General features: G+C 46.0%; 1 protein-coding gene across 1 annotated transcript in view; it reads left to right on the top strand.

The window, feature by feature from the left end:
- The window catches only part of Pdlim1 (PDZ and LIM domain 1), a 47460-nt gene extending 25075 nt beyond the window's left edge, over positions 1–22385 (top strand). Inside the window, exons 4-7 of the mRNA XM_042263240.2 lie at positions 946–1145; positions 12592–12743; positions 21456–21573; positions 21843–22385. Coding sequence (XP_042119174.1) covers positions 946–1145; positions 12592–12743; positions 21456–21573; positions 21843–22029 — 657 coding nt within the window. The 3' untranslated portion in view covers positions 22030–22385. The remainder of the gene's footprint in view (positions 1–945; positions 1146–12591; positions 12744–21455; positions 21574–21842) is intronic.
- Positions 22386–25589: the final 3204 nt, after the last annotated feature.

Raw genomic sequence — 25589 nt, 5'->3', positions numbered from 1 at the left:
TTAGTTTAAAAAGTACAGCTGTGTGGTGGTGGTGCATGCATTTAATCCCAGCACTTGGGAGGCAAAGGCAGGCAGAATCTCTGAGTTCAAGGCCAGCCTGATCTACAGAGCGAGTTCTAGAACAGCCAGAGCTACACAGAGAAACCCTGTCTTGAACACCCCCGAGCCCCAGAGTACTTTGGATGCCTCCAGAGGCTGTAGTTGTAATTGTTCACCAGACTTCTGGAAATGGGCAGAGGGTGTGTTGTCACATTAAGGAGAGAAGCGGGACACACACACACACACACACACACACACACACACACACACACACACAGAAACTCAAAAGTCCTCCCTTCACAGGTTCTGCCTTGGACCCGGCTTCCAGAACCTTCCACCTTGTGTTTTACCCACAGAGAACAACAGTCCCTCGGCCCCTCCGCCTTCTTTGCAGGGACCGGGACTGTGCAGTCGGCAGCGGTTACTCCTGTGTTCCCATTACCTCCTTCCTTGATGATCTCACCCCGGGGAATTATCTACACCTTTCGGCATTGAGGGCTTTGTGGTGACCTAAGCCACCTCTCCTCCTCTTCCTAATGCCTCTGGAATGTGTCCTGGAAGGATGCTTCTGCGGATCTGACTTGGGTTCTGGTAGCCCAAGGCATGAAGCGTTATCCTCCCAGAGGTACCTGGAGATCAGATCCGCTGGGCCTTGGAGAAGAACCAGAGATGGGGCTGATTGAGAGTGTGTGGGATGTCCAGTTGTGCATCTGTGGACGCTTCCGGGTCATTGCTCACTGTCTCCTTGCGTTGGTTGGAGCCCTTCTGCCCCCAGTTGAAGTTAGATTTGAACCAGGGCTGCTGTATCTTAGCAGGAAGTTCTGTCTGGCTTTTAGCCTGTACTGCACATGATAAGGGGTACAGGGTGGACACCTCCTTGATTTCTCCTCTGCTCCCTGCCTTCAGGAGGTCTTGCACATAGGAAGTGCTCACAACCGAAGCGCGATGCCATTCACTGCCTCCCCTGCTCCCAGCACTGCCCCCCGGATCATCACAAACCAGTACAACAACCCCACCGGCCTCTACTCTCCTGAAAACATCTCTAACTTCAACAGTGCTGTGGAGTCCAAGACCACGGGCAGTGGGGAGGAGGCGAACAGCAGACCGTAAGTAGACGCCCCCCACACCACCCCAACACCTCCAGGCCAGTCCCGGGAGACGCCTTTCCCACTAGTTTCTTCTAGCAAGTTGAACCACTCATCCTGGCATTCAGCTTCTTCACATGTGAAAAGGGGCTCGCTCCCTCCTCTCTGTAGGGTTGTGGTAAAAATAAGAAAATGTGTTACTGGAGCAGGAGCTTAAGGTTGATGTGGCTGCTGCTCAGAAGAGAGGATCCGAGTTTTATTCCTAGAGCATACATAAAAGCTAGGTGGGCTTGCTGGCCTGTCTGTAACTCCAGCACTTCAGAGGTACAGATGGGGCATCTGGAGCAAGCCGGCTGGCTAGACTAGCCACATGAGTGAGCTCTGGGTTCGATGAATAAGGTGGGGAGCCATGGAGGGAGATTCCTGATGTCACCCTCCAGCCTCCACATGCGTGTGAATACCTGTGCACCCGCACTGTGCACACATGTTTGCCCATACACGCATTGGAAAGAGAAATGAAAAGAAAACATAATATAAAATTCCCAACCCTGTGTCTGACACTGACAGATCTTGTGATGATTGGGAATTGATCTTGACAGATCTTGTGATGATTTAGAATTGTTCTTGTCCCGAGTGCTGTGGTCACTCACTCTCAGCTGCTGGTCATGGTCTTTCACAGGACTGTTGTGTAGAGTCTTTGAGGGGATTGCTCCTTACCATGGTCTAGCTTATATCCACATTTCCCACCCCATCTGAGCAGGGGGGAGGTACCCCAGTATGTGCAGTGGTGAAGCAGTTTCTCATCAGAGTAGACCAGACATGATAGAGAGAAATCCTTGAGGCTGCAAGGGCTCGCCCTTGGGATTGGGTTCTGACCTGGGAAGGGAAGAGATGGGGACTGTAGGTAGAAGCAGACAGACACCTTTCTTTGTCACAGACCTGTTGGCTGTACCTGCCTTTAGCTCTGTATTGGGTCTCTGAGTCTGTCCCCAACTCTCTGGGGACAGATTTCAACACTCCTGCCAGCCCATGGCAAAGGAACTGGGCGTGAGAGTGTCAAGTTAGGAGGGTGGGGAACGAATTAGGAGTTGCCAACTCACAGGCCTGAGGATGGGCCCGCAGGGTAGGAGCGCAGGGCCGGGCTACCAGATCAAACGTAACTGAATTGCACTTGTGGCGCCCCATGCTCATGCCCTGCCCACAGGGATGGGTCCTTGGTTCCAGCCAAAAGTGCATGCAGGCCTAGGAATTCCACCTCTGCTGATTACTTTCACTGAAACAGGAGTTGGAATTTTTTTTTTTTTTATAAACCTGAAATTGCTGACTTTTAAATGTTGGTGACATTCAAATTTTGTTGGAAAATAGTACATTCTAAAGTTGTCTGATCTCTCAGGATCATAACTCAGATTTTGTATTAACTCCAAAAGCTTATTTTGGCATTCAGTTTCTTCCCTATTCATCTTTATAATCTGTCCAGATTTCTTAGTTGTAAACTAACTGTTTCAAATGCAAGTTAGGAGGGGGTTACAGTCCCAGGTTCCTTAACTGTCTGGAGGGTTGTTCCAGGAACCCCATTGTCTCCAGGGGACGAGAAGAAGGGGTGGGAGAGAGAAGAGAGGAGGGAGTGGGGGGGGAGGGAGGGAGGCAAGCAAAGACAGACCAGAAAGATACTAAGACTGTTGGGTATCCACTACATGCAAGTCTCTGCCCCCAATACTGAGAGGGCAGGACAGAACAGATCCGGTATGTTCCCTAGAGTCTAGTGAGGTTTTGGATTCAGAAGATGCTGAAGATCACTGGCATTAGTGGAAGTGCCCAGTACCACTGCTTCTTACCCCAAATCATGGTTCCTGTGAGTCTTTACCTGCTTGGTACATTGATGCCCTTCGAGGTGGTCATGGGGATGCTGGGGATACTTGAGGAAGCTACACAGGGGGTCCCTTAAGCATCACTCCCTGAAGGGAAGCTTGCATGCAGCTCCATGAGGAGTGGTTTGAATACCAAGGGCCACCATTCCTGTGTTTGGAGTGCTTGGAGAGGCTGGGAACGTGACCCTTCTTTTACTGTCCCAGAGTGGAATGTTCCATGATCTGTATTTAATAACCCAGGAAATGACACATCCTTAATTGAAAGAACTGCTATGCACTGTGAGAAGTATGTGCCTGGAAAGTATTTTTAGTGTGGCTGCATTAGATAGTTTTCCTTCGTTAATGCCTTCTTTCTTCTTCTCTCCTGCTTCCGGGTTGCTCCCCCCACCCCTCCTGTCTGTTCCTGTCACAGTCTTCTTGGCTGCAGCAGCCCGAGGATCTTTATCAAGTCTCCTTGCGGATTCCCTCGGCAAAGGGGGCCTGTTACCTATACCTACTTCAGCCCAACCTCTTTGAGAATGAATCTAAGAAGCGGCGGGAATCCCTGAAGCCAGAGGCCGAGGAGCTACCGAGTCTTGCATGTTTCTTCTACAGGGATCTCTGCCTGTTGCTTTGTTTCTAGCATGTTCTCAGAAAGGAGAGCCATTCTGTAACTCTCCCTGCTCAGCACAAGGCCAGGAGCTGGCTCACCCCCTCCCCACCCCCCACCCCCCAACTGTTTAGTCTGAATTCGCTGAGGTTCCAGAACTGGCTCACCAAATACTTGGCATCTGAGGTCATCACCCATTCCCTGGGGCTCACCCTGGTATTTTTTTCTTTTTTTTTTGATTTGGTCCCAAGCGTTGTACTGTGTGTGTGGCTGGCTGTCTTGTAGGTCTTGGTACAGCTGCATCCCAGGCAGGGCCAGGATGTCAGCAGCAGCGTTGCCATCTGGGAAGGCAGGCAGGTGGGGGTCTCCTCAGCAGATCTTCTTGAACACAGCAGAGGGAGAGGGAGACCCTCTTGTGGTCCTTCCCCTCTAGGCGGCTTCAGCTCAGCGGTCCTCTTTTGAGTACTTGCTGTGTGCCATTCCAGTGTCAGAAGTAGCACCTTTTCTCTTAGCTCTTTGATTGTGTGTAGACGGGACCTGTTAAAGTTTGGTAATGCAGAGACTGGATTTCCTAATTTAGGTGATGTCTGTTTACTTTCTACAGGTTTGTAGATTTGAGTCCTCGAATTGGCTCTGCCCCTCCAGTTGAGTGACCTTAGGCAAACCTTGTAAGTCCTCTGAAACCTTGTCTCCAGAGCTTTAAGGTGGGCCCTTAGCCATGTGCCTTTCCACCAGTTTGTCAAGGGAATGTACTGAGTGAAAGCTGTTACTTGGGAGAACCCTGCCTCAGCCCTTACTGAGTGCCGGGGGCTCAGAGTGGAAGTGTGGAAGTGTATAAGAACGTTCTAGAGAAGATTTGCTTTGGCCTACCGTGAACTCCTTTCTCCCCCTGGAGTCATTGCCTAAGTTGAGCTATGGATACCACTGGTCAGCATCCTTCTGGGGTGATGGTCTCTGCATGGCATAAGTGGTTGAGCTTCCATAACCAGCGTAGAAATCCCAGAGTACTAGGTCTTCCCAATTGTGTTCAGGGTATTCCCCCCAAACACTCAGGAGGGAGATTTCTAAGCGAGTGCAGTGGAGATAAAGGATTCATTGCTATCCAAAGGTAGCAGGGGATTGTGTTAGCCCTGTCTAGCTGGGAACAGGATCAGAAGGCTTCCAACATGAAGGGTGCTTGTCTCTGTACCTAATGTGCCTGTACTCCACAGTGTCTGGGGTCTGAGTGTTCTTCCCTTTTCTCCAGATGGCCAGAGTTATTCCTTACTCATCATAGGAGACTAAAACACAGGAAACTTTCAGATCAGGCATTCCCTTTAGAACTGAATGCATAAGCTTTCCAAGACTTAATTTTTAAAATTTATTTTTATTTAATTATCAAGTAATAATCTGGGGCATCCGAAACCCAAGATCTTATTTTCTAGGACATTATGAAACATAAAGGACTTTTCTGCTTCAGCTCACTCCTCGTGTGTGTGTGTGTGTGTGTGTGTGTGTGTGTGTGTGTGTGTGTTTTGAGACAGGGTCTCATTGCTTGGCTGCCCTGGAACTTACTGTATGGACCAGGCTGTCCTTGAACTCATAGAGAACCACCTGTCTTTGCTCTTAAGTGCTGGAATTAAAGGAATGTGGCACCATGCCCATCTTTCATCTTACTGTCTTTTTTTTTTTTTTTTTGGTTTTTCAAGACAGGGTTTCTCTGTGAAACAGTCCTGACTGTCCTGGAACTCACTTTGTAGACCAGGCTGGCCTCAAACTCATTGAGATCCACCTGCCTCTGCCTACCAAGTGCTGGGATTAATGGCGTGCGCCGCCGCCGCCGCCGCCGCCGCCGCCGCCGCCGCCGCCACCACCACCACCCAGCCCTTACTGTCTTTTAAAATTTCTTTTGAGATTTATTTTTATTTGATGTGCCTGGGTGTTTTGCCTGCATGTTTGTGCACAGTGTGTGTGTGCAGTATCTGAGGAGTCCTGAAGAGGGTGCTAGATCCCTTGGAACTAGAGTTACAAACAGTCATGAGCTGCTATGTGGATGCTGGAAATTGAGCTCTGGTCCTCTGGAAGAGCAGTCAGTGCTCTAAACTGCTGAGCCTTCCCTCCAGCCCCTCAGTTTATTTTCCTTATTCCAACCTTAAGACAAGAACTATAACCTCTGCATCACTTAATGTTAGCACTTCTCTTTGAGACAAGGAATTCTGAAAGTGGGTTCAGCCTCTCCTTCTGAGCTAGCTGTAGATGTGTGTGGAGCTGGAGGGAGTACAAAGAGGCCTCTTATTCCTTACCCAGTTTCTCCCGATGGTGACTCTAGTGTTGTTTGTTTCTTGAGACAAGGTCCTATTCGGAAGCCCAGGCTTACCTGGAACCTACAGTAATCCTTTGGCCTCAGCTTCCTGAGTTTAGGATTATAAATGTGAGCCACTATGCTGGGCTGAGTGAATTATCAAGTCGAAGATGGACAGGAACACAGTATAAAGAGCATTTGAGTCAACCAAACATAGTGTCGCACGCCTTTAATCCCAGCACTTGGGAGGCAGAGGCAGATGGATTTCTGTAAGTCCAAGGCCAGCCTGGTTTACGTAGTAAGTTCCAGGCTAGCCAGGTCTACTGTCTCACAAAAAAAAAAAAAAAAAAAAAAGCATTTGAGTCTGCATCAGGATTCCAATGCTGTTGCTGCACCCACCCCTAGCCACATCCACCACACCCACATCCCTCACTGCACAGCCTCCAGCCCACCAGTCTCTCATTATTACAGCTTTGTTAGTTCAAGAATGTTTTATTAGCAGAACTGTAAAGTATGCAGCCTTCTGGGGTTTCCTCAGCGTAATCCCTTGGAAAGTCATCCAGGTTTTCTTTATATACCAATAGTGTGTTCCTTTTTCCTTTTTAAAGTGTGGTGAAAACCACATGACATAAAATTTACTATTGTAACCACATGTGCAAAGTTATGCAACATATCTGCTGAATTTGTTCAGCTTGAAAAGCTGGAACTCTACACCCAACGAACAACTTCTGTCTCTCCCCAAGCTCCTGGAAGCCCCCGCTCTACTTTCTGTTGTGAGCACCTCTTGCAAGTGGAGCCATGCAGTATTTGTCCTTGTGAGCTGGCATATTCCTCTTAGCATTTTTCCAAAGCTTCACCCAGGTAGTGTATGTCAGGATTTTCCTCTACTCAAGGACTGAATCCATTCTTTATCACATTAAAAAAAAAAAAAATCCATCCATCTGCTGATGGATAGTCAGGCTTCTTTCATCTTTTTAAAGATGCCACTTAATGATGAATGCTGAAGGCTCTCTCACAAAGGTGAATGAGCCAAGGCTGTGCGCTCTGGTACTCTTGAGCATCGTGCTGTGGATTGTAGCCAGTAACAAGGCAAGGGAAGAATCTGGAACTAATTGCTATGTCCAACAAGAATGTATCAGAAAAAAAATACACAGGCTATAAGATGGACATAGAATCAGGTGTTGTTCTTTTATGCTAGCTGCAGACGTGTGAACATTGACATTGAAATATACGATTTATAGTTACTTCTCAACAGACTAGACTCGAGTTTGCCAGAGGCGTGGGGAGAATAGGAGGAAGGGAGGAGAGGCCAACCAGTGGGTACAGTGCTATTGTTTGAAAGTTGTGGCTAATTCCAGTGCCATGTTTCACCATGGGGTGAATAATGAACGCAAACACATTGTTTGCCTCAAAATAATGAAACAAGAGAATTGTCAATAAACTCATCTAAATGAATAATAAAGCTTTGCTGTGGGATGTTCTGTATGTCCTGTGGGAGCCCTTCTTGGGTTCTTTGTGGCGTTACCCAGCAGGTCCACATAGAGGATGATTAGGACCATGGGCCTGAGTGCAGGTGTCTGAGATGGTCTGCACTTGGCTGTGCTGGGGGATGGTCTGTATGTCAAGTTGTTCTGATTGATCAATAAATAAAACCTGATCGGCTGTGGCTAGGCAGGAAGGATAGGCGGGACTAACAGAGAGGAGAAATAAAAGGACAGGAAGGCAGAAGGACTGACTGCCAGATGCCGCCATGACCAGCAGCATGTGAAGATGCCGGTGGGCCACCAGCCACGTGGCAAGGTATAGATTTATGGAAATGGACTAATTTAAGCTATAAGCACAGTTAGCAAGAAGCCTGCCACGGCCATACAGTTTGTAAGCAATATAAGTCTCTGTGTTTGCTTGGTTGGGTCTGAGCGGCTGTGGGATTGGCGGGTGACAGAGATTTGTCCTGACCGTGGGCAAGGCAGGAAAACTCGAGCAACAAAGCTTAAAAAAAAAAAAAACCCACATCACTTCTCAGGTACATGTGAAAGAGTCCGCTAAAAGAGATTGTAAGTGAGACTTAAAACACACCTTATTGAACTTGAAACTGATATGACAGCAAGTATCTTTTCCAACCACAGTGGATTAAAACTAGAATTTAGCAAAAAGACAGCTGGAAAAAATGACAAATATGTGGCCACTGAAAAGCACAACTGAACAAGCCTTGTGAGAATCCTTGGGGAAATTAGGAGACATTCTGACAAATGGGAACAAGGCAACATTCCCAGTATTTGGCAGGGTCAGGCGTGGTGGTACGTGCCTGGCATCCCGGCACTTGGGGAGGCTGAGGCAGGAGGACCAGGATTTCACAGCCAGCATTGGTCATGAAGTAAGATCTTATCACCAAAACAAAAACATAACAGGAGACAGGAAAAGCAGAACCAAGAGAAATCAGAGGGAAGTGCCTCAACAAAGCAAATCCGACTTTTAAGGAGGCCCTTTATCAATTTGTGTTTTTGGCGGTTACTCTTGGCTTCTTAAGTCTGCCTATCTCTAGAGGCTAAGAATTCCTACTTAGTTTTTTTTTAACATGGTTTTCCTTTATATGTTTCAGTCTTAGGCATTAACTTAGACTGAGTTAATCATGTGGTTGTGAGATAAACAATGTGTGGTTGATCACAATAGCTGTGAAAGGAATCTTGAAATCCTGGAGACCAGTTCCTCCCATTTTATTCCTTTTTGAAATTGTTCTTAACTTTTCCTTTTCATTGCCTCTACAATTCACGGACTTGGCACTCTGTAGATTCTTTTTCCTTTTCCCTTTTTTTGGGGGTGGGGACAGAGTCTTATACTATAGTCCAGGCTGGCATTGGCGCTTACCATGTAAGACAGGCTGGCCTTTGAACTGGTGGCAATCCTCCTGCCTCAGATTCCAAAGTGCTAGGAATAGAGGTGTGTATACTTAGTTTCTTTCCTCAGCTGCTCTGTAGTACCAAGGATGGAAACCAGGGCTTTCTGCATGCTAATTAAATGCTCCCTCCCACTCCCCCACTGAACTACATCCCTAGCCCTCTCCTACTTTTTATTTGGAGACAAGGTCTCACAAGGTAGTCTAGTCTTGACTCACTATGGACACCAGGCAAGGCTTGAACGTTTGGTCCTCCTGTCTCAGCCTCCTGTGTAGTCAAATGTTTTTTTTTCCCCTTGTGAATCTGCTGATATGGTCAAATGATTAACATCTTGACTGAGTTTTAAATAGTAAACCAAGTAGTACATGCTACTTAGCTGTGACATATAATTCTTTTTATATATCGTTGAATTTTATTTGCTATGAAATTTACGTCTTTATGAGGGACTCACCTGTTTTCTTTTTTAGTACTGTAATCTAGTTTTACATTAGTGTGATATTTACTTCATTAAGTATGTTAGGAAATACTTTCTTTATTTCAGGGAAGAGGCTATGTAGAGTTAATTTGATCTCTCGGTCTTTCTCTGAAATATGTGCCTTTATTATGTAGCCCAGCCTAACATTGAACTCTTGAGGCCTGTCTCAGCCTCCTGTCTCAGCCTCCTGACTGCTGAGAACGCAGACCTGGCTCACTGTAGAATCCTTATTTATTTACTTTTAATATTTTTATCTATACAAATAAGAATCTTTTCCTCTATTTCTTATGCATGCTTTTATCCTAATTACTTTTTTTCAGATATTGCATTGTCTTATAGCTGAATGTCCGAGATGTAGAATTTCTGAGTATTGGACTGTTTTTTGAATTAGGTAGACAGTGTTTCTGTTAGGGTAATGGATACTGAAAATACTTCATAAAATGCCCAGCATATAAAGATGTTATCATTATTTGGAAATAAATAGTAAATTGGTCTGTCTGTCTGTCTCTCCCTCCCTCCCTTCTCTCTCTCTCTCTCTCTCTCTCTCTCTCTCTCTCTCTCTCTCTCTCTCTCTCTTTCTTCCTTCCTTGGAATGATTCCCAAGGCTGTTTGCTGGAAGAATATATGATGACCTTGTGGTTTAGTTCTGTTATTTTTAGTGTTCCCTTGGTGGCTTCCAGACATAACATACAACGAGTAAGAGAAAAAATTCTTCCCCCAAACATTCCATGGCCTGATCTTGATTTTAAAATAGTCCTAAGAGTAATAGGGAAAAGATTGATAAAGAATAATGTAATATGCTTATTATAGGGCAGGTTCCAAGCTCAAAACACAAAGAATCAAGTATCTAACTTAAAAAACAAACAAATGGATGGAACTGAGCTGGTAGAAGACCCCTGCTTAAAACGACTTCACCAGGTCTTCACTTAGCCTGCCCCACACTTTCCTACAAGGGGAGGGAGAGAGAGAGATGGTTGAGAGATGGTTGAGAGACATCAGCGCTGCAGTCACTGCAAACCCAAGGTGGCAGGGGCAGCCAGCGTCAACCTTGCCTAAGGTGGCAGAGCTTATGCCACCCTTGTGGGCCTTGCTTTCTTTGTTGTCAGATTATGGTTGGAGTCCAGGGGAAACACCTGGGGCTTCACCCCTGTGCTTGAGTCTTTCAGTTGGGGCCTGAGTCTGTAAGTGTCTCAGGAGGCTGGCCTGGCTGCCCTACAGCTTGTCTCGGAGGAGAGAAAAAGGAGAGACAGAAAGGGAGAGAGGAGCAGGGAGGGGTAGCAACTTAGAGGAAGTTACCCATGGAAACCAGACTTTCTCTTTTCAGAATGGAGCGTGAACCAGTTGTACGGTGGTGGGTGGGGAATGAGTGGATGGATGTAACCACTGTGAGTCCTTTGCTCCTGCCTGTGTCCTTCAGTGCTGTGGAGGCTGCGACTCCTACCTCGGCAGCTGCAGCTTGTGTGATTGTGCGCGGGTAAATCTGTCTGTGTGCATTGCTGATATCGTTATTGGTAGTTGATCTGATCTTTGTGCTTTGCCTCTTCTGGCCACGGTGTCCCTTAGGCAGCTTCTGAACAAGTTATGGAAGTGAGAGGAAAGAGGGCATGTGGCTCAGGAGGTGGGTCCCCCGCAACCCTACATCATTTCCAGGTGAGCTCGTAGGATCAGGGAGAGCATAGCAAGGAGGAAGTGACATCTGTGCTTACTCATTACTTTCCCGATGCCAAGCTCTGAGCCTGGGCTATGCACTGAGCCAGACCTGGGCATTTACAGAGAGCCAGGCAGTATGCCTGCTTACCTTCCAGGGGAAGCCAGAGATGCAGAAATTAATGCAAGTAGAGAATGCGGTTAGGTGTGGTGACCCCCAATACCTGGCTCCGGGTTTGTTCTTATTAATAAGACCTTTTAAGATTCATGCTGCAGTTAGGAGAGTGAGTTAGAGGGTAGTGAGGAATGGGGATGTGTGGGGCCGTCATAAGTCAGGGTCACTGATCCTCTCTGAGGAGTGCATCCTGTGTGAAGCAAGCAGGCTTGGAAGAACATGGAGGTAACAGTGCCAGCAGGGCAGTGAGAGCAGTGTCTGGAAGGGGGCTGGCTGGTTCAGTCACAGCTATTTGGAGGAAAGGCCGCATCTTAAGGGCCTTACTCCTTTATGTAAACGAACATTTATTCCAAAGGAGTTGAACTCGATTAAACGTGTGTTTCGTTATAAATACCGGGAGTGTTTGGTTCTAAGTCAAGTGAGAGGACATTGACCCACATCATGAAACCGTCTTCATTCATGTGTCAGAAATATGTCTCTGACCTCTGGTTGAAAATATAACTGTTCTGTTAGGCGGTGGTGGCGCACGCCTTTAATCCCAGCACTCGGGAGGCAGAGGCAGGTGGATCTTTGTGAGTCTGAGGCCAGCCTGGTCTACAGAGTGAGTTCCAGGACAGCCAGGACAGTTTCACAGAGAAACCCTGTCTTGAAAAAACAACAAACAAACAAATAAAAACAAGCAAACAACAACAAGAAAGAAAATATAACTGTTCCAAGGCTGATCATGGCAGCAGAGGGACAGGTCGCATAGCTGGTAGGTCTTGCTAGTAGGCCACAGTGTGGCTTGGTCATTGGGGGGCTGGGAGTACCAGAGGAGTCAGGCTCAGGACAGTCTGCAATCCAAGGCCTGCCTCCCTCCTGCCCACCATCCTCCTCACCGTAGCGCCTGCCTCAGCTTGTCCTGGGGAATGCCGGGTGACAGGGGGAAGGAGCGGGAGGTGAGGCCTGGCTTGTCTGTTCCCGGGGGTCTGACCCTTTACACAGCAAAGCGAAGCCCGTGGACTTTTCCTTCTTCTGGCAGCCCCTGCAAACGGGGTGGGTCAAGACTGCTGCCTCCAGCTAGGGGCGCAGAAGCCTAAGTGCCATTCTGAATGATGAGGAATGTCTGGAGGCATGAAAAGCACTCTGACATGGGGAATGAAAAGGAATTCATGTGCACCCCTCCTCCCCCCAGGGAGACCCAGCTGAGCTTTAGTGGTCAGGTTGTGACTGGAATTTTCCCTCTTTGAAATTTTCTCTTGACATAATGTTGATTATGTAATTTAAAAAGAAGGGAAAAATTCCCCATCTGTGAAAGTTAGCCAAAGTGTAATTGAATTACAGAGACTATTTGGGAAAATGGCCTCTTACTGTAGTAAAGTGGCAGCCAGCTCTGCCTACCAGGACCCCTTATAACATTGTCAAGAGGGTTTGAGACATGGGACAATCACTATTCATTCTTCCAACCAGTGTGTGTTTGCTTGGAAGGGAGTGCCTGGTGGAGTTTTGAGCCTAACTTTTGACCCTTGTCCTAATGGATTTCCAAACATTCTTCTTAGCTTGGATCAGCCTCATCCTTCAGGCAGCCTCATCATCGACAAGGAATCCGAAGTTTACAAGATGCTTCAGGAGAAGCAGGAGTTAAACGAGCCCCCCAAACAGTCCACCTCCTTCCTGCTTCTGCAGGAGATCCTGGAGTCAGACGGGAAAGGTAAGGGGCGCTTTGGGGAGTCTCACTGCTAGAACACAGGCGGGGGGGGGGGGGGGGGGGGGGGGGGGGGACGACGGGGACACACAGCTCCCAGGAGGAGGAGCCAGCACAGTTTGTCGTGGAAGGCTGGGTCTTGCTGTGCAGCCTGGAGCTTGCCATTCTCCCCAGAGTCTGGAGTTATCTGAGCACACACCACCACTTCTGCCTTGGCATCGACCCTTTTTTTTTAAATTGCAAAGCCTGTATGGAAAACAGGAGCGGGGGAGAGGGGGAGAGGACTCAGATGCAGATCAGTTGTAGAACCTACGTAATATGCAGAAAGCCCTGGGTTCCATTTCCAGCACTTGGGGTGAAGGGTTACTGGGTTAGGAGTGGATGGGAGTGTTGGTAGTAGGGCATGGGACAAGAGTGCCCCCTCTGGATTATAACTTTCTGGCTCAGTCTTTACTTGTAAAATAAAATGAAATAAATATTTTTTAAGTATGGTTGCTTTGCCTGTACACATGTCTGTTTACTATATGCATGAAGTATCTGCAGAGGCTAGAAGAGAGCTGTAGTTAAGAGTCACCATGTGGGTGCCAGGAACTGAACTCAGGTCCTCTGCAAGAGCAACAATTGCTTTTAACTACTGAACTAGCCCTGGTTGCTCAGTCTTTTCAAATGTTTTAATTTTTAAAAAGAGATTTATTTTATTTTATTTATGTGTGTGTATGTGTATGTGGGTGATTATGGAGGCAAGAATGGGTGTTGGGTCTCCTGGAACTAGAGTTATAGGAAGTCGTTTTGAGTTGCCATATGGGTACTGGGAACTGAACTTGGTCCTCTGCAAGAGTAGCCAGAGCTCTTAGTCACTGAGCCGTATCTCCAGCCCCTATTTTATGTTGTTATAGATTCATTGTACAAAATGATGGGTTTTATATGACATTTTCATTCAAGTACATCACATACTTTGACCTTATTACCCTCTCCTGCCCTTACACACATTAGTTGGTCATATGTATCATATTTTCTTTACCCAGCCATCTGTTAATGGGCATTTAGGTCGACTCTATAACATGGTTATTGATTGCACAGAGTGTTACAAAATGAACATGATGGTCAGGTTATACTGACCTAGGTTCCTTAGGGTATATTTGTAGCTTGAGTTTTCCTGCCTGGCCCACAGTCAGGACAAATCTCTCTCACCCACCAGTCCCACAGCTGCTCAGACCCAACCAAGTAAACACACAGAGACAAATTGCTTACAAGCCATGGCAGGCTTCTTGCTAATTGTTCTTATATCTTAAATTAACCCATTTCTATTAATCTGTAAGTTGTCACATGGCTCGTGGATTACCAGTATCTTAACATGTTGCTTGTCATGGTGGTGGCTGGCAGTGTCTCTCTGCCTCAGCCTTCCACTTCCCAGAATTCTCCTCTCTGCTTTCCCACCTATACTTCCTGCCCGGCTACTGGCAAATCAGTGTTTTATTTATCAACCAATCAGAGCAACACATTTAACATACAGAACATCCCACAGCATATATTTCTACAAGTGGTATAGCTGGATCATACGTTCTCTTTTTAGTTTTTTGAGGAGGTTCCATATTGATTTCCTTAGTGGCTGCCTCAGTTCACATGCCCACAAGCAGTGTATGAGGGTGCCTTTGTACCCCACATCCTTGCTGGCATTTGTTGTTGCTTGTTTTTATAGACAGCCATTCTGAGAGGGGTACAATCTCAGTGCAATTTGAATCTTCATTTCCCCGATGACCAAGGATGCTGAGTACTGTTTCATGTACTATTGGCCATCTGCACTTTGGCTCATTTATTGATTGGATGATGTGGGTTTTGTTTTTGGTGTTCAATATTTTTAGTTTATTGTATATTCTAGATATCAACCCCTTTGTATGTATGGCATGTAGGCTTTACTGAAGCAGTTTTGTGCCTGATCATCTGTTTCCTGCCACACATACATTAGAGAGCTGAGGTTGTAGTGAGTGTGACCCCTGTGAGATTCTGTTGGTCTGTCCCTTGGCTGTTTTATCTATCTATCTATCTATCTATCTATCTATCTATCTATCTATCTATCTATTCATTCATTTATTTATGAGATAGGGTTTCTCTGTGTAGCTTTGGTGCCTGTCCTGAATCTCTCTCTGTAGCCCAGGCTGGCCTTGAACTCACAGAGATCCACCTGGCTCTGCCTCCCAAGTGCTGGGATTAAAGGCGTGCACCACCACCGCCCGGCTCCCTTAGCTGTTTTAATTCACATACCTTGCTCCCAAGGTGACAGATGAGGAAAAGCATGTGGAGGCCACAGAAGGAAATGGATCTGTTAGGCCAATGAAGCTGGCCCCCAGGTTTGCTCTTGCTTTAGGACAGATGGCCTTTCCTCATTGTGGAGGCCCCTGGGTAACCACATCCTCAACCCTTGGCTAGTTTCTGAACTATGCTCTAGGCTCAGAAATCACAAAGTGTGTAAAACAGCCGCCCCTGTGAGCACAGAGTCAGCAGTCCACCGTTTTTATAGATGCTGGCACTTCATCGGGAGGCACCAGCTTCGCTTGTCCATGCATGAGTTCTGATGCTTCTGCTGGTCTCAGGAGACAGCTCTCCTTGGAGATATTGCATACCATGTATGCTGAAGTGACGTTCAGTGAGGTAGAAGGGAGGCCTCCTCTCAGTGGCTAAGGAATGTTGTGAGACTGATAACAGGCAGAAAGGTTTTCTCTTTCTCATAACTGCTTTGTCCAGCAAGCCTTCAGACTTGTCATTTCCCAGGTACTTTCCATTAACACCCCCTTGTCCCACAGATCTTAAAAGGTCTTATTAATAAAAAACCCAGAGCCAGGTATTGGGGTGAACGCTAAAAGATCAGAGAAACAGAACAAGCCACAGCCAACCTCACCTCTCCAACTCCTTGGCTGATTCTATTTCCTCAGACTGAAAGCCTCTGAGTCCTCACCTGAATGGATCTCAGCTGAACTACTGCTAAAAAGCTTCTAGTTCCTTGTCCTCATGCCTTATATACCTTTTTGCTTCCTGCCATCACTTCCTGGGATTAAAGGCGTGTGTCCTTCCCAAGCAAAGACATGAGATCTCAAGTGCTGGGATTAAAGGTGTGTGCCACTACCCCTGGCTCTGTTCCCACTGTGGCCTTGAACTCACAGAAATCCAGATGGATCTCTGCCTCCCAGTGATAAGATTAAAGGTGTGTGTGCCACCACTGTCTGGCCTCTATGTCTAATCTAGTGGCTGATCTGTTCTCTGATCCCCAGGACAGCTTTATTAGGGTACACAATATATCAACCACACTACTTCCCTGCTCCTGTTCTGGAGAACTGCTTTTGTACACTGTTCTGGTTTCTATGATGTCTACTCCATACTCTGCCCCCTTCCCTAAGACTCAGGCACCTGGCTGACACTGTGCCATCTACACTCTTTATCTCCCCACAGTGAACACCTATAGGTGCTTCAGGAACAGATATCCGGGAAGGGAAACGTCCCTGAATGTACCATAACTGCGCCCCCTCCTCAGTGGTGTGGATTCTGTAGAGAGGGACAGTTTACACCCACAAGGAAGTATAGTCAAAGTGCTTCTTTGATGCTGCACATTGTTGTTCTACTAGCAGTAAGTGAGCTAGACATTGCTTAAACTCCACTATGAGGCCTGCTTGACAAACAACTTGAGATCCAACCTGTAGGGATGACAGCTCTGTCAGAACACATGAGAAGGGGCAGGCGGTTTCATCTTGAGTAAGGACATTTCAGTTAAGGTGGGCAAAGTCAGCCCATCTGAGCCCCAAATAGGACACAGACTGTGCCACAAAACTCATCTGAGCTCATGGATGAGGACCTAAGCACACGTGAATCCGTGTTTATAGCATCAAGACCTCCTTTCACCTTCCGCCCCAGTAACCAAAACCCAGAGCTCCCATGTTTGAAGTTATCCTAACTGGCATCTGGAGGCCCGGCCATCATCCTTACTTCCAGGCACCAGGGAGGAAGGAAGGGGCCAAGTCTAAATGGAGAATCCCTGTCAGATGCGCCATCTATCTCCTTCCCAGAAGTTGACCACTGGTGTTGCAGTATACACACTACCATTCCACTTATATTTCATTATACACACCACCATTCCACTTATATTTTATTAGACACACTACCATTCCACTTATATTTCATTATACACACCACCATTCCACTTATATTTTATTAGACACACCACCATTCCACTTATATTTCATTATACACACCACCATTCCACTTATATTTCATTATACACACCACCATTCCACTTATATTTCATTATACACACCACCATTCCACTTATATTTTATTAGACACACTACCATTCCACTTATATTTCATTATACACACTACCATTCCACTTATGTTTTATTATACACACTACCATTACACTTATATTTCATTATACACACCACCATTCCACTTTTTGTTGACTGGAATCTAGTTGCTGGGCTGTACCTAATTGTGTAATCTGGGGTTTATGATTTTATTTTATTTATTTTTTAAATTTCTTAGACTGGATACTTTCTTGCCTCAAACCCAGGATTTTGCTAACAAGATGATGGCACAACTCATCGTTGCTCCATGTCTCTTGATGTGGGCTTGCACTAAGCTTCTCCTTAAGGAAGCAGGGTAAATTCTAGACAAACATTCATCACATGGAGCAGGCTCTGGGTGAGACCCCAAAGGCCTGTTTTCACTTGAGGTTGAATGGACAAAGCCTGGATCACTGGCTAATGTTCATAAGGCACTCAGATGTGTGCTGCTGTGATTGGCAAAGGCCTGCAGTGCAGAGAGAAGTCTGTGGGTGGAAACATTGGCATCCAGGGTCCCCCTGTGACCGGCCATGAGACCTCAAGCAGGTTGTTGGTCCCTCTAAGCTCTAGTGTTTGCGTGCAACCCCTGAGCGCAGCCCACTGCAACAGGGCTGTTGGAAGGGTTCAGACACAGTCTGTGAAATGCCCAGTGCAGCTAGGTGCCCAATCGATTTGAGCAGAGTTGGTGATAAACCCCAGGAAATTCTACCAGAGCAGCTTGTTCTTCTGAATGCTATTCATCCTCTGCTTTTCTCAGGGGTCATCTTGCTCTCGACAAATCACAAAGTTTGTAGGCAAAAGAAGCATAAATATTGTTTTAACTGTGAAATACTCATAACATAAAATTTACCATGGTAATCACTTTTAAGTGTTCGGTTATACCACATATGTGTGTGAAATGCTGCCATCACTGCTGTCCATCCTCAGAACTCTTTGTCTTGTACAACGGAAGCTCTGATCCCATTAAACCCCACCTCCCTATTCTCTGCTCCAGCCTCTGGCCACCACAGCACTACCGTCTATTCCAAATACCCTGTGTGAGTGGAATCATAGTTTTCCCTTTTGGTGACGGGCTCATTCTTTCAGTGCAACATGTTATAGCATGCATCAGAATTCCGTTCCTTAAAATTTTTTATCATGTTTATTTGTTTATTTACATATTTGTGTGTGTGTGTGTGTGTGTGTGTGTGTGTGTGTGTGTGTGTGTGTGTTGTGCCCATGTGCAAGAGTGGGCATATGGACAACTTCTGGGAGTTGGTTCTCCCCTTTGACCATGTGGGTCCTGGGGACCGTTCTCCTCAGGCTTACCCTCTGGACCTTCCGGTCCTTTTACAGTAGAATCATATCCCATCGCCTGTATATTCCTCATTTTGCTTGTTCACTCATCTGTCAGGAGAAGGAGATCTTGAAGGAGTGGAGGTGTGGAACGAGACAACACACATGAAGGAAACAGTGGTGGCTGGGGGCTCCCTCAGATGAAGAAGCTGGAGATGGAGTCAGCAAACTGCTGGGTTCATGCCAGCTGCTGTCAGGGCTTCCCGGGCCCTCAGATGACCTGGAGTCAGGTTCTAGAGAACTGCCATTGTCGGGATCATGGGCTTTATTCTGTAGTTACGGTAGAACCATGGAAGATAATGGAGCAGTGAAATGGGTAGAGAACCAGCTGTACTTTATTTAGCTGATTTCTCTTCCTCTTCACAAACAAACAAACAAACAAAATTTGGATGAAGGGTTTCCTGGAAGAAAAGACACTTGGGAATATTTGTAGTTGTAGGGAATCCAGTAGTAAGATAGTTGCAAAGGAAAGAATTATAATTTTCAGTTGACTTTTTAAGTGAGAGAAAAACAGCTTGGAGCCAGCAGGTGGCGCTGTAGGGCTGAGAATGAGGAACAGCTTCAGCACACAGCTCCTCCAGTGCTCCCAAATCTAGTCTCTTAGTTCCAGAAATGGATGTGGATTTTCCTACCAAGTAGGGCTTTCACATCTCTCCCTAACTTGTCTCCTTCTACAAATCTGCAGTTTCTCTTGTTTCCGGGTGCTTTTCCTGCTGACTGAGTGAGCTATGGGAAGAGGATGGCTTATATCGGAGACCCCAGCCCTTGCTGAGTTGGTCCTTCTGTAGTCAGTCAGCCTCTCTACACTGTCTGAGTGTGCAGAGGTGCTGTTCTTTCCTACCTGTCAGACAGGACAGGCAGCCAAGCCCCTTCAGTCAGAGAGCGAGGAAGCCTGTTTGCTGTGCTTCAGGTAGGATGCCTGGAGCAGCTGCTTGCTCTGGCCCCTCTGAGATGCCTTTATTTAGGGCTGAGGTTGAGTGAGGTGAAGAGTTTGCCTTTGAATGAAAGCTAAAGGGGCCAGTGTGGTGATGCACACCTTTAATCCCAGCACTTTGGAGGCAGAGGCATGTGGAGTGCTTTCTACATAGTGAATTCGAGGACAATCAGGGCTACAAAGAGAGAGCTTCTCTTAATAATCAATCAGTCAGTCAGTCAGTCAGTGAGTCAGTCAGTCAATCAATCAATTGAGCAATCAGGGCTATGTAGAGAGACCATGTCTCAAAAAAATCAATAAAAAAAAAAAAAGACAAAAGTAAACTCAAACCCAAACCAAATATAGGGACCATTAAAACACTTGGTTATGGGCTGGGAATTAGCTCAGCTGTGGAGCACTTTCCTAGCATGCGTGAGGTCTTGAGTTCAATTCCAGACATTTTAGGGCTGGTGAGATGGCTCATCAGGCAAAGGAGCTTGCTGCCAAACCTGAGATTGAACCCCACAACCCACATGGTAGAAGAAGAAAACCACATCCTACAAGTTGTTCTTTGACATAGCATGGCATGCACATACCTGTACATATATGGGTGCACACACATACATACACACTAAATACATGTAATTTTAAAAATTAAATTTATGTGTATGAATGTTTTGCCTGTGTTTATGTCTGTGGCTATATGTGTGCCCAGGGCCCAAGGAGACTAGAAGAAGGCATCAGATCCCCTAGAACTGGAGTCACAGACAGTTGTGAGCCACCACAAAGATGCTAAGAATTGAACCTGGGTCGTTTAGAAGAGTAAGCAGTGCTCTTAAATACTGAGCCACCAAAAAGAATTCTAAGCATAAAAATATTATAATAAATAAGCAAATTAATTAAAAAAATCTACATTTACAGAAGTTTGGATTGTGGACTTCTTCCAAAGGAAAGGAAGAATGTCCCCTGTACTTTGGGGTATGGGACTGTAGTTAGAGTTTTCCTGCCTTGCCCACAGTCAGGACAAATCTTTGTCACCCGCCAGTCCCACAGCTGCTCAGACCCAACCAAGCAAACACAGAGACCTATGTTGCTTACAATCTGAATGGCCATGGCAGGCTTCTTGCTAACTGTTCTTATAACTTAAATTAATCCATTTCCATAAATCTATACCTTGCCACGTGGCTTGTGGCTTACTGGCATCTTCACATGCTGCTTGTCCTGGTGGCGGCTGGCAGTGACTCCTTCTGCCTTCCTATTCTTTCTTTTCTACTCTCTGTTAGTCCCGCCTATACTTCCTGCCTAGCCACTGGCCAATCAGTGTTTTATTTATTGACCAATCAGAGCAACACATTTGCCATACAGAACATCCCACAACATGGGACTATGGAGATGAGGACATGTTGAGTCTTCCCTGTGTGAGAGCACCCAGTACTAATGAGAGAAACCTGAGAGACTGCCATGTGTAGCCATGAAGGACTGTTGAAAGTACAGGATGCTTTAAAAAAAGTCTGAGTAAAAGACAAAAATACTCATGTTGTTCTCCATAAACCAGCAAAGCACCTCAAATTCATCCTCCCATTGTATTAGCATCAGGTGACTCGTGCTGTAGGGGATATTGGTTAATGCTGTCTCAGCTTGGTGTGGCACCCCAACTCTTCTCATTCCAGGTGCTTGGATAAGGTAGAGACACCCAATGGGGCTTGCTCTTCTCATGGCATGGGATAGAACTCTGTGCGGACATGACCAAGACACTCACGTAGGTTTCTGGACTCGCATTTGCTCATGTCCATTAGCCAAGGTCTTTGGCAATGGCAAGATTACCCAGCCTTGGACCTGGTGACATTCCTGGTCGATGTTAGTGTTTGCACATGTATTAGATGAGTGTTATGTGATTGGTGGTGTGAGGGCTGATATTGACTAGGGTAAAAATCATCTCCTATTTTTTACAAAATGGAAACTGATAGACCATAAGAGGTTAAGCAACTTGCCCAGCAATGCACAGAGTCAAGTCACTGACTATCTGATCCCAGCAGCTGCGGCTTGGCTCGAACATAGAAATTCCCAGGTGGTTCTGAGAGACCTCAGTGATCCTGAGTTTTCACTGGCTGGCTGATGTGGGTGTTTTCCTCCCTTCAGGGGATCCCAACAAGCCCTCAGGATTCAGAAGTGTTAAAGCTCCAGTCACCAAAGTGGCTGCGTCAGTTGGAAATGCTCAGAAGCTGCCCATGTGTGACAAATGTGGAACTGGCATTGTGTGAGTATTGACTTCCCCTGGTCTTAGAGGTTGGGCAAACCATGGAAGGGTGGGAGTGTCTGGGGACTGTATAGCTTGGGAGTAAAATCAACAGAACATGCAGAACTCTTGTGTTGACATGGGAGAGGCTTCAAGAATGACAAGCCCTTCCCATTCACAACCAGAAGGCTGTTGTGGGGCCTCTGGAGAAGCCCCAGGCCTCAGCTCAGGAAGGATGACATAGGACTCTGCTGTCACTAATGCATCCCTGTTTTCCCTCCCTCCTGCAGAGGAGTGTTTGTGAAGCTGAGGGACCATCACCGCCATCCTGAATGTTACGTGTGCACTGACTGTGGCACCAACTTGAAACAGAAGGGCCATTTCTTCGTGGAGGATCAGATTTACTGTGAAAAGCATGCCCGGGAGCGGGTCACACCACCTGAGGGCTATGATGTGGTCACCGTGTTCCCCAAGTGATCACCAGGACCTGCCCTGTCCGCTGCCCTCCAGCCAGCCTGCTGTCCCTGGTTCTCTGAATGTTCTGGCCTCTCCTCCCCGACAGTCCTGTGCTCTGCTAGTGCTAACTCTGCTAGTTAGTCCTGCTCAGTGAACATGGAGCTCACCTGTGCTGACTCCCACGAGCCGTGTGATGCCTGCCTTTTCATTACTGGGAATGGTTTTGTCCCTGTCCCCTCACCAACACCACCATGCACCTTCTTCACTTGGGGTCTTCTGTGCTGCAAAAGGACATTGGCCACAATGGAACGAAGCCAAATGTAGTTAGTATCTCTCACACTGGTTTTGTTTTACTTAATAAATTTAGATTCAAGGCATTGTGTGGCTTCTTAGTTGACCCTGCCTGTAGTCTGTATGTTGCTTCCTAAAATCCTGAGTCTCTCTCTGGTTTTGGTTTCTTAGTTGTGAGAGCTGCAGGCCTTTTCCCTGGACATGAGAAGGCTACCATGAACATGCCATGGTCCTTTACATCTTTGAGGCTTGCTCTAAGTATTGTTGATTAATGCTAACTATCTTCATTACTTTTCTGTTGCTGTGGCAAAGCATGAAGAAGAAAACTTTTAGAGGAGCGATTTTATTGGGGTTTATGATATTGGCAGGGGGGCATGGCAGCAAGTGGTAAGGCAGCTGGAACAGAATGCTGATAGTGCATATCCTTAACTACAAGCAGAGAGTGAACTAGAATTGGTGTGGAGTCACTAAACTCTCAAAGCCCACCTCCAGTGATGCACTTTCTCCAATGCCATTCTTCCTAAATCTCCCCAGACAGCACCACCAACTGGAGACCAAGTGTTCAGTTCCTATTGATTCTCATTCAAACAACCCCACTAATATAAGTGTTCAGTTCTGTCTTAGTGAAGTTGTCCTAGAGTTTGAGGGAATAGACCTTCCTGTCTTAGTAACTCTCTTCTATTGCTGTGATAAAACTCCACAGCCAAGGCAACTTATAGAAGAAATCATTTAATTTAGCTTACAGTGTCAGGGAGTTAGAGTCCATGATGGCAGAGCAAAGGAACAAGCCAGAGCTCACATCTTAGTCCACTGCATGAGGAAGAAAGACTGACACACCGATGATGGTGTGAGGCCTTTGGAACCTCTAGGCCTGACCCCAGTGACACACTTCTTCAACAAGACCACATCTCCTAATCCTTCCTCAAACAGTACCACCATCTGGGAATCACATAGTCAAACATAGGAGCCTATGGGGCCAGTCTCATCCAAATCACCACACTTCCCAAATAACAGGTGGCTAGCTTCACCAGTTGGTCTTAAAGTATGCCTCAATAATCCATTTCCAACCTGTGTGAAGGTGCAATAAATCAAGAGTGTGACCACTAGCAGCAGAGAGCCTAGAGATGGGGAATAGGTGATTAGACTGTTCTTCAGCTTTTCTCCTCAGTGTGCCAATCACCGTTGATCTAGTTTCGCTACAAGCTTGTGTATCCAGCCATTTGATATTGTGATACTACGTTGCTTCTGGCTGGAGAATAATGCAGTCCCATTATAACATCCACATACAAACAAACACCTCACAATGTTTTAAGTAAGTTTATGATATTTTGTTGGGCCATATTAATAGGTATCTGTTTCCAAAAGGGACTCTAGCCAGTAAACATGGCTCTGGTAGGCCTGTCCTTCTTCCCATTTTCTCTGACTGCCAAAAATTGTTGGATTACATTCCTGAAGCTAGCCCGCAAGGTCCATTTCCTTATTTGGCCAATTCTTCCTCCTGAGGCTGACTACCAAAGTACAGCTATCAAAGTATTGAAGTCCATCAATCAAAAACCTGCTTTGGATCACCTAATTAACATGCCCAATAAAAATTAAACACCTCATCCTAACACAGGGTTTCTCCCTTTACCTTTATAAACCACCGTTGACCTATGAGCCATGTCTGTCTCCTCTCTATCTATCCAGAGGCAGTCTTTTGTCATCATCCCAGGACAAATACCCCTCCTCTTCTCCCTTTCTGTTTCTATCCCCCCTCCCTTGTTTTCTTACCCTTGACCCTCTTCATCCATCTTCTGTCTTTGTCCCTTATCCCTGGCCTCTCCCCCTCTGGGGCAAATAAATCTCCTTGTGCTGAGAAATTAATTGGTCTTGGGGTGTCCTGATTCAACTCAGAGGTTCCCCACATTGCCCATGGGCATGCTTGACAGGTGCTTTTCCTCAGAAGCCAATCTTACAAACAGGGCTTTCCTTTCCAGTGACTTTAGAGAAAATCCTAGTAAAGGTCAATCATCAATTAAAAGAATCAAGCAGAAAGTCAGAAAGCCATCTTTGTAGAAGATTAAAAAAGGCACAGAGCCAGGCTTTAGGCCATGGAATTATGATGATAAATCCAAAAATTGGGCTAATTCAGTGCTTACTCTAATAGTAATTAGATGGATTTCTATCACAGATATTTAAACCTTTCTATCTGATCTGCTTTAACGTTTGTAAAAGGCAAATTGATTTAAATGTTGCACTTCTCGGAAATCAACATGAGAAATACTAAATTTGGTTCATTTACAAACATGGGAACATGTCACTTGGGTTAATGATTAGAAGAGGGAGGTCATTAAACTTTCAACCTTGACAGTTACCATGCCTAAGCCAGGGCTCAGTGTGGGGACATGTTGGTTGAGTACCACAAAATCTTGAATTCCTTTTTCCCTGAGTAATTAGAATCTGTCCAAGGGCCCTACTCCTTTGGGGCTATTGTTGCCTCTTGACAAGCCTGAGACCTCTCACTTGAATATAATGCATGTCCTCTTGGGTTTGCCCTCCATCCTGACTATTAGACAATATATAAAGATAGGTTAATATAATGACCCAGCCAGGGACTCATTAGACTTGATCAGAGAAACATTCTCTACCCATAAGTCATTATAGGACCAAGCAACATACACTGGTAACCAGGGAAACATGTATCTGAATCTGAAGTTGCTGAATTAAAGAGAACAAAACAAAAATGTTGGGCCCCCAGGAGATATAGCATGGCTCTTAGGATGATGGAAAGGGAAATGGCCCAGACCATATAAGACAGACAGAAGCCGTATTTGACATGGCAGAGGTAGAAGCAGGGATTACATGTTTGGCAGATTAGCTGTGCTGAAATGGATCTGCTAGGTAAGAGATACTTCCCAATGACTGCTCTGTGGGAGGGAATGAAGAATCATTCCCAAAATGTCACACTCTTTGCAATATCAGGGCAAGTGTTTTTATTGGTTTTGTTTTGCTTGTTTTCCTGACCTCTGAATACAATTGGCATAAGCATTCTTGGTCATTGACACAGCATCGTCTTAGTACCTTGGCCAATGAGGAATATGGCTTACTGCATGTTGGCAAGAAAGATGAACAAATACAGAAGTAGGCTGTGTAATGGCATTGGGGATGTTGATGCCTGGAATAAAAATGAGCTGGGCATGCTTTGAGCACCAGAATGTTGGTTCAGTAGACAGAAGGGATGTCAAGGTTAGATTGAGTGCTGGAAGCACCTATGGTGGTGAGATTATGTAGATGGCAAATAAGACAAGCAA

This window comes from Peromyscus maniculatus, chromosome 1 (genome assembly GCF_049852395.1).
Source record: "Peromyscus maniculatus bairdii isolate BWxNUB_F1_BW_parent chromosome 1, HU_Pman_BW_mat_3.1, whole genome shotgun sequence".
In the NCBI taxonomy this organism is placed as follows: domain Eukaryota; kingdom Metazoa; phylum Chordata; class Mammalia; order Rodentia; family Cricetidae; genus Peromyscus; species Peromyscus maniculatus.
Note: the sequence above shows the minus strand (reverse complement) of the source record. Positions and strands in the feature narration are given on the sequence as shown.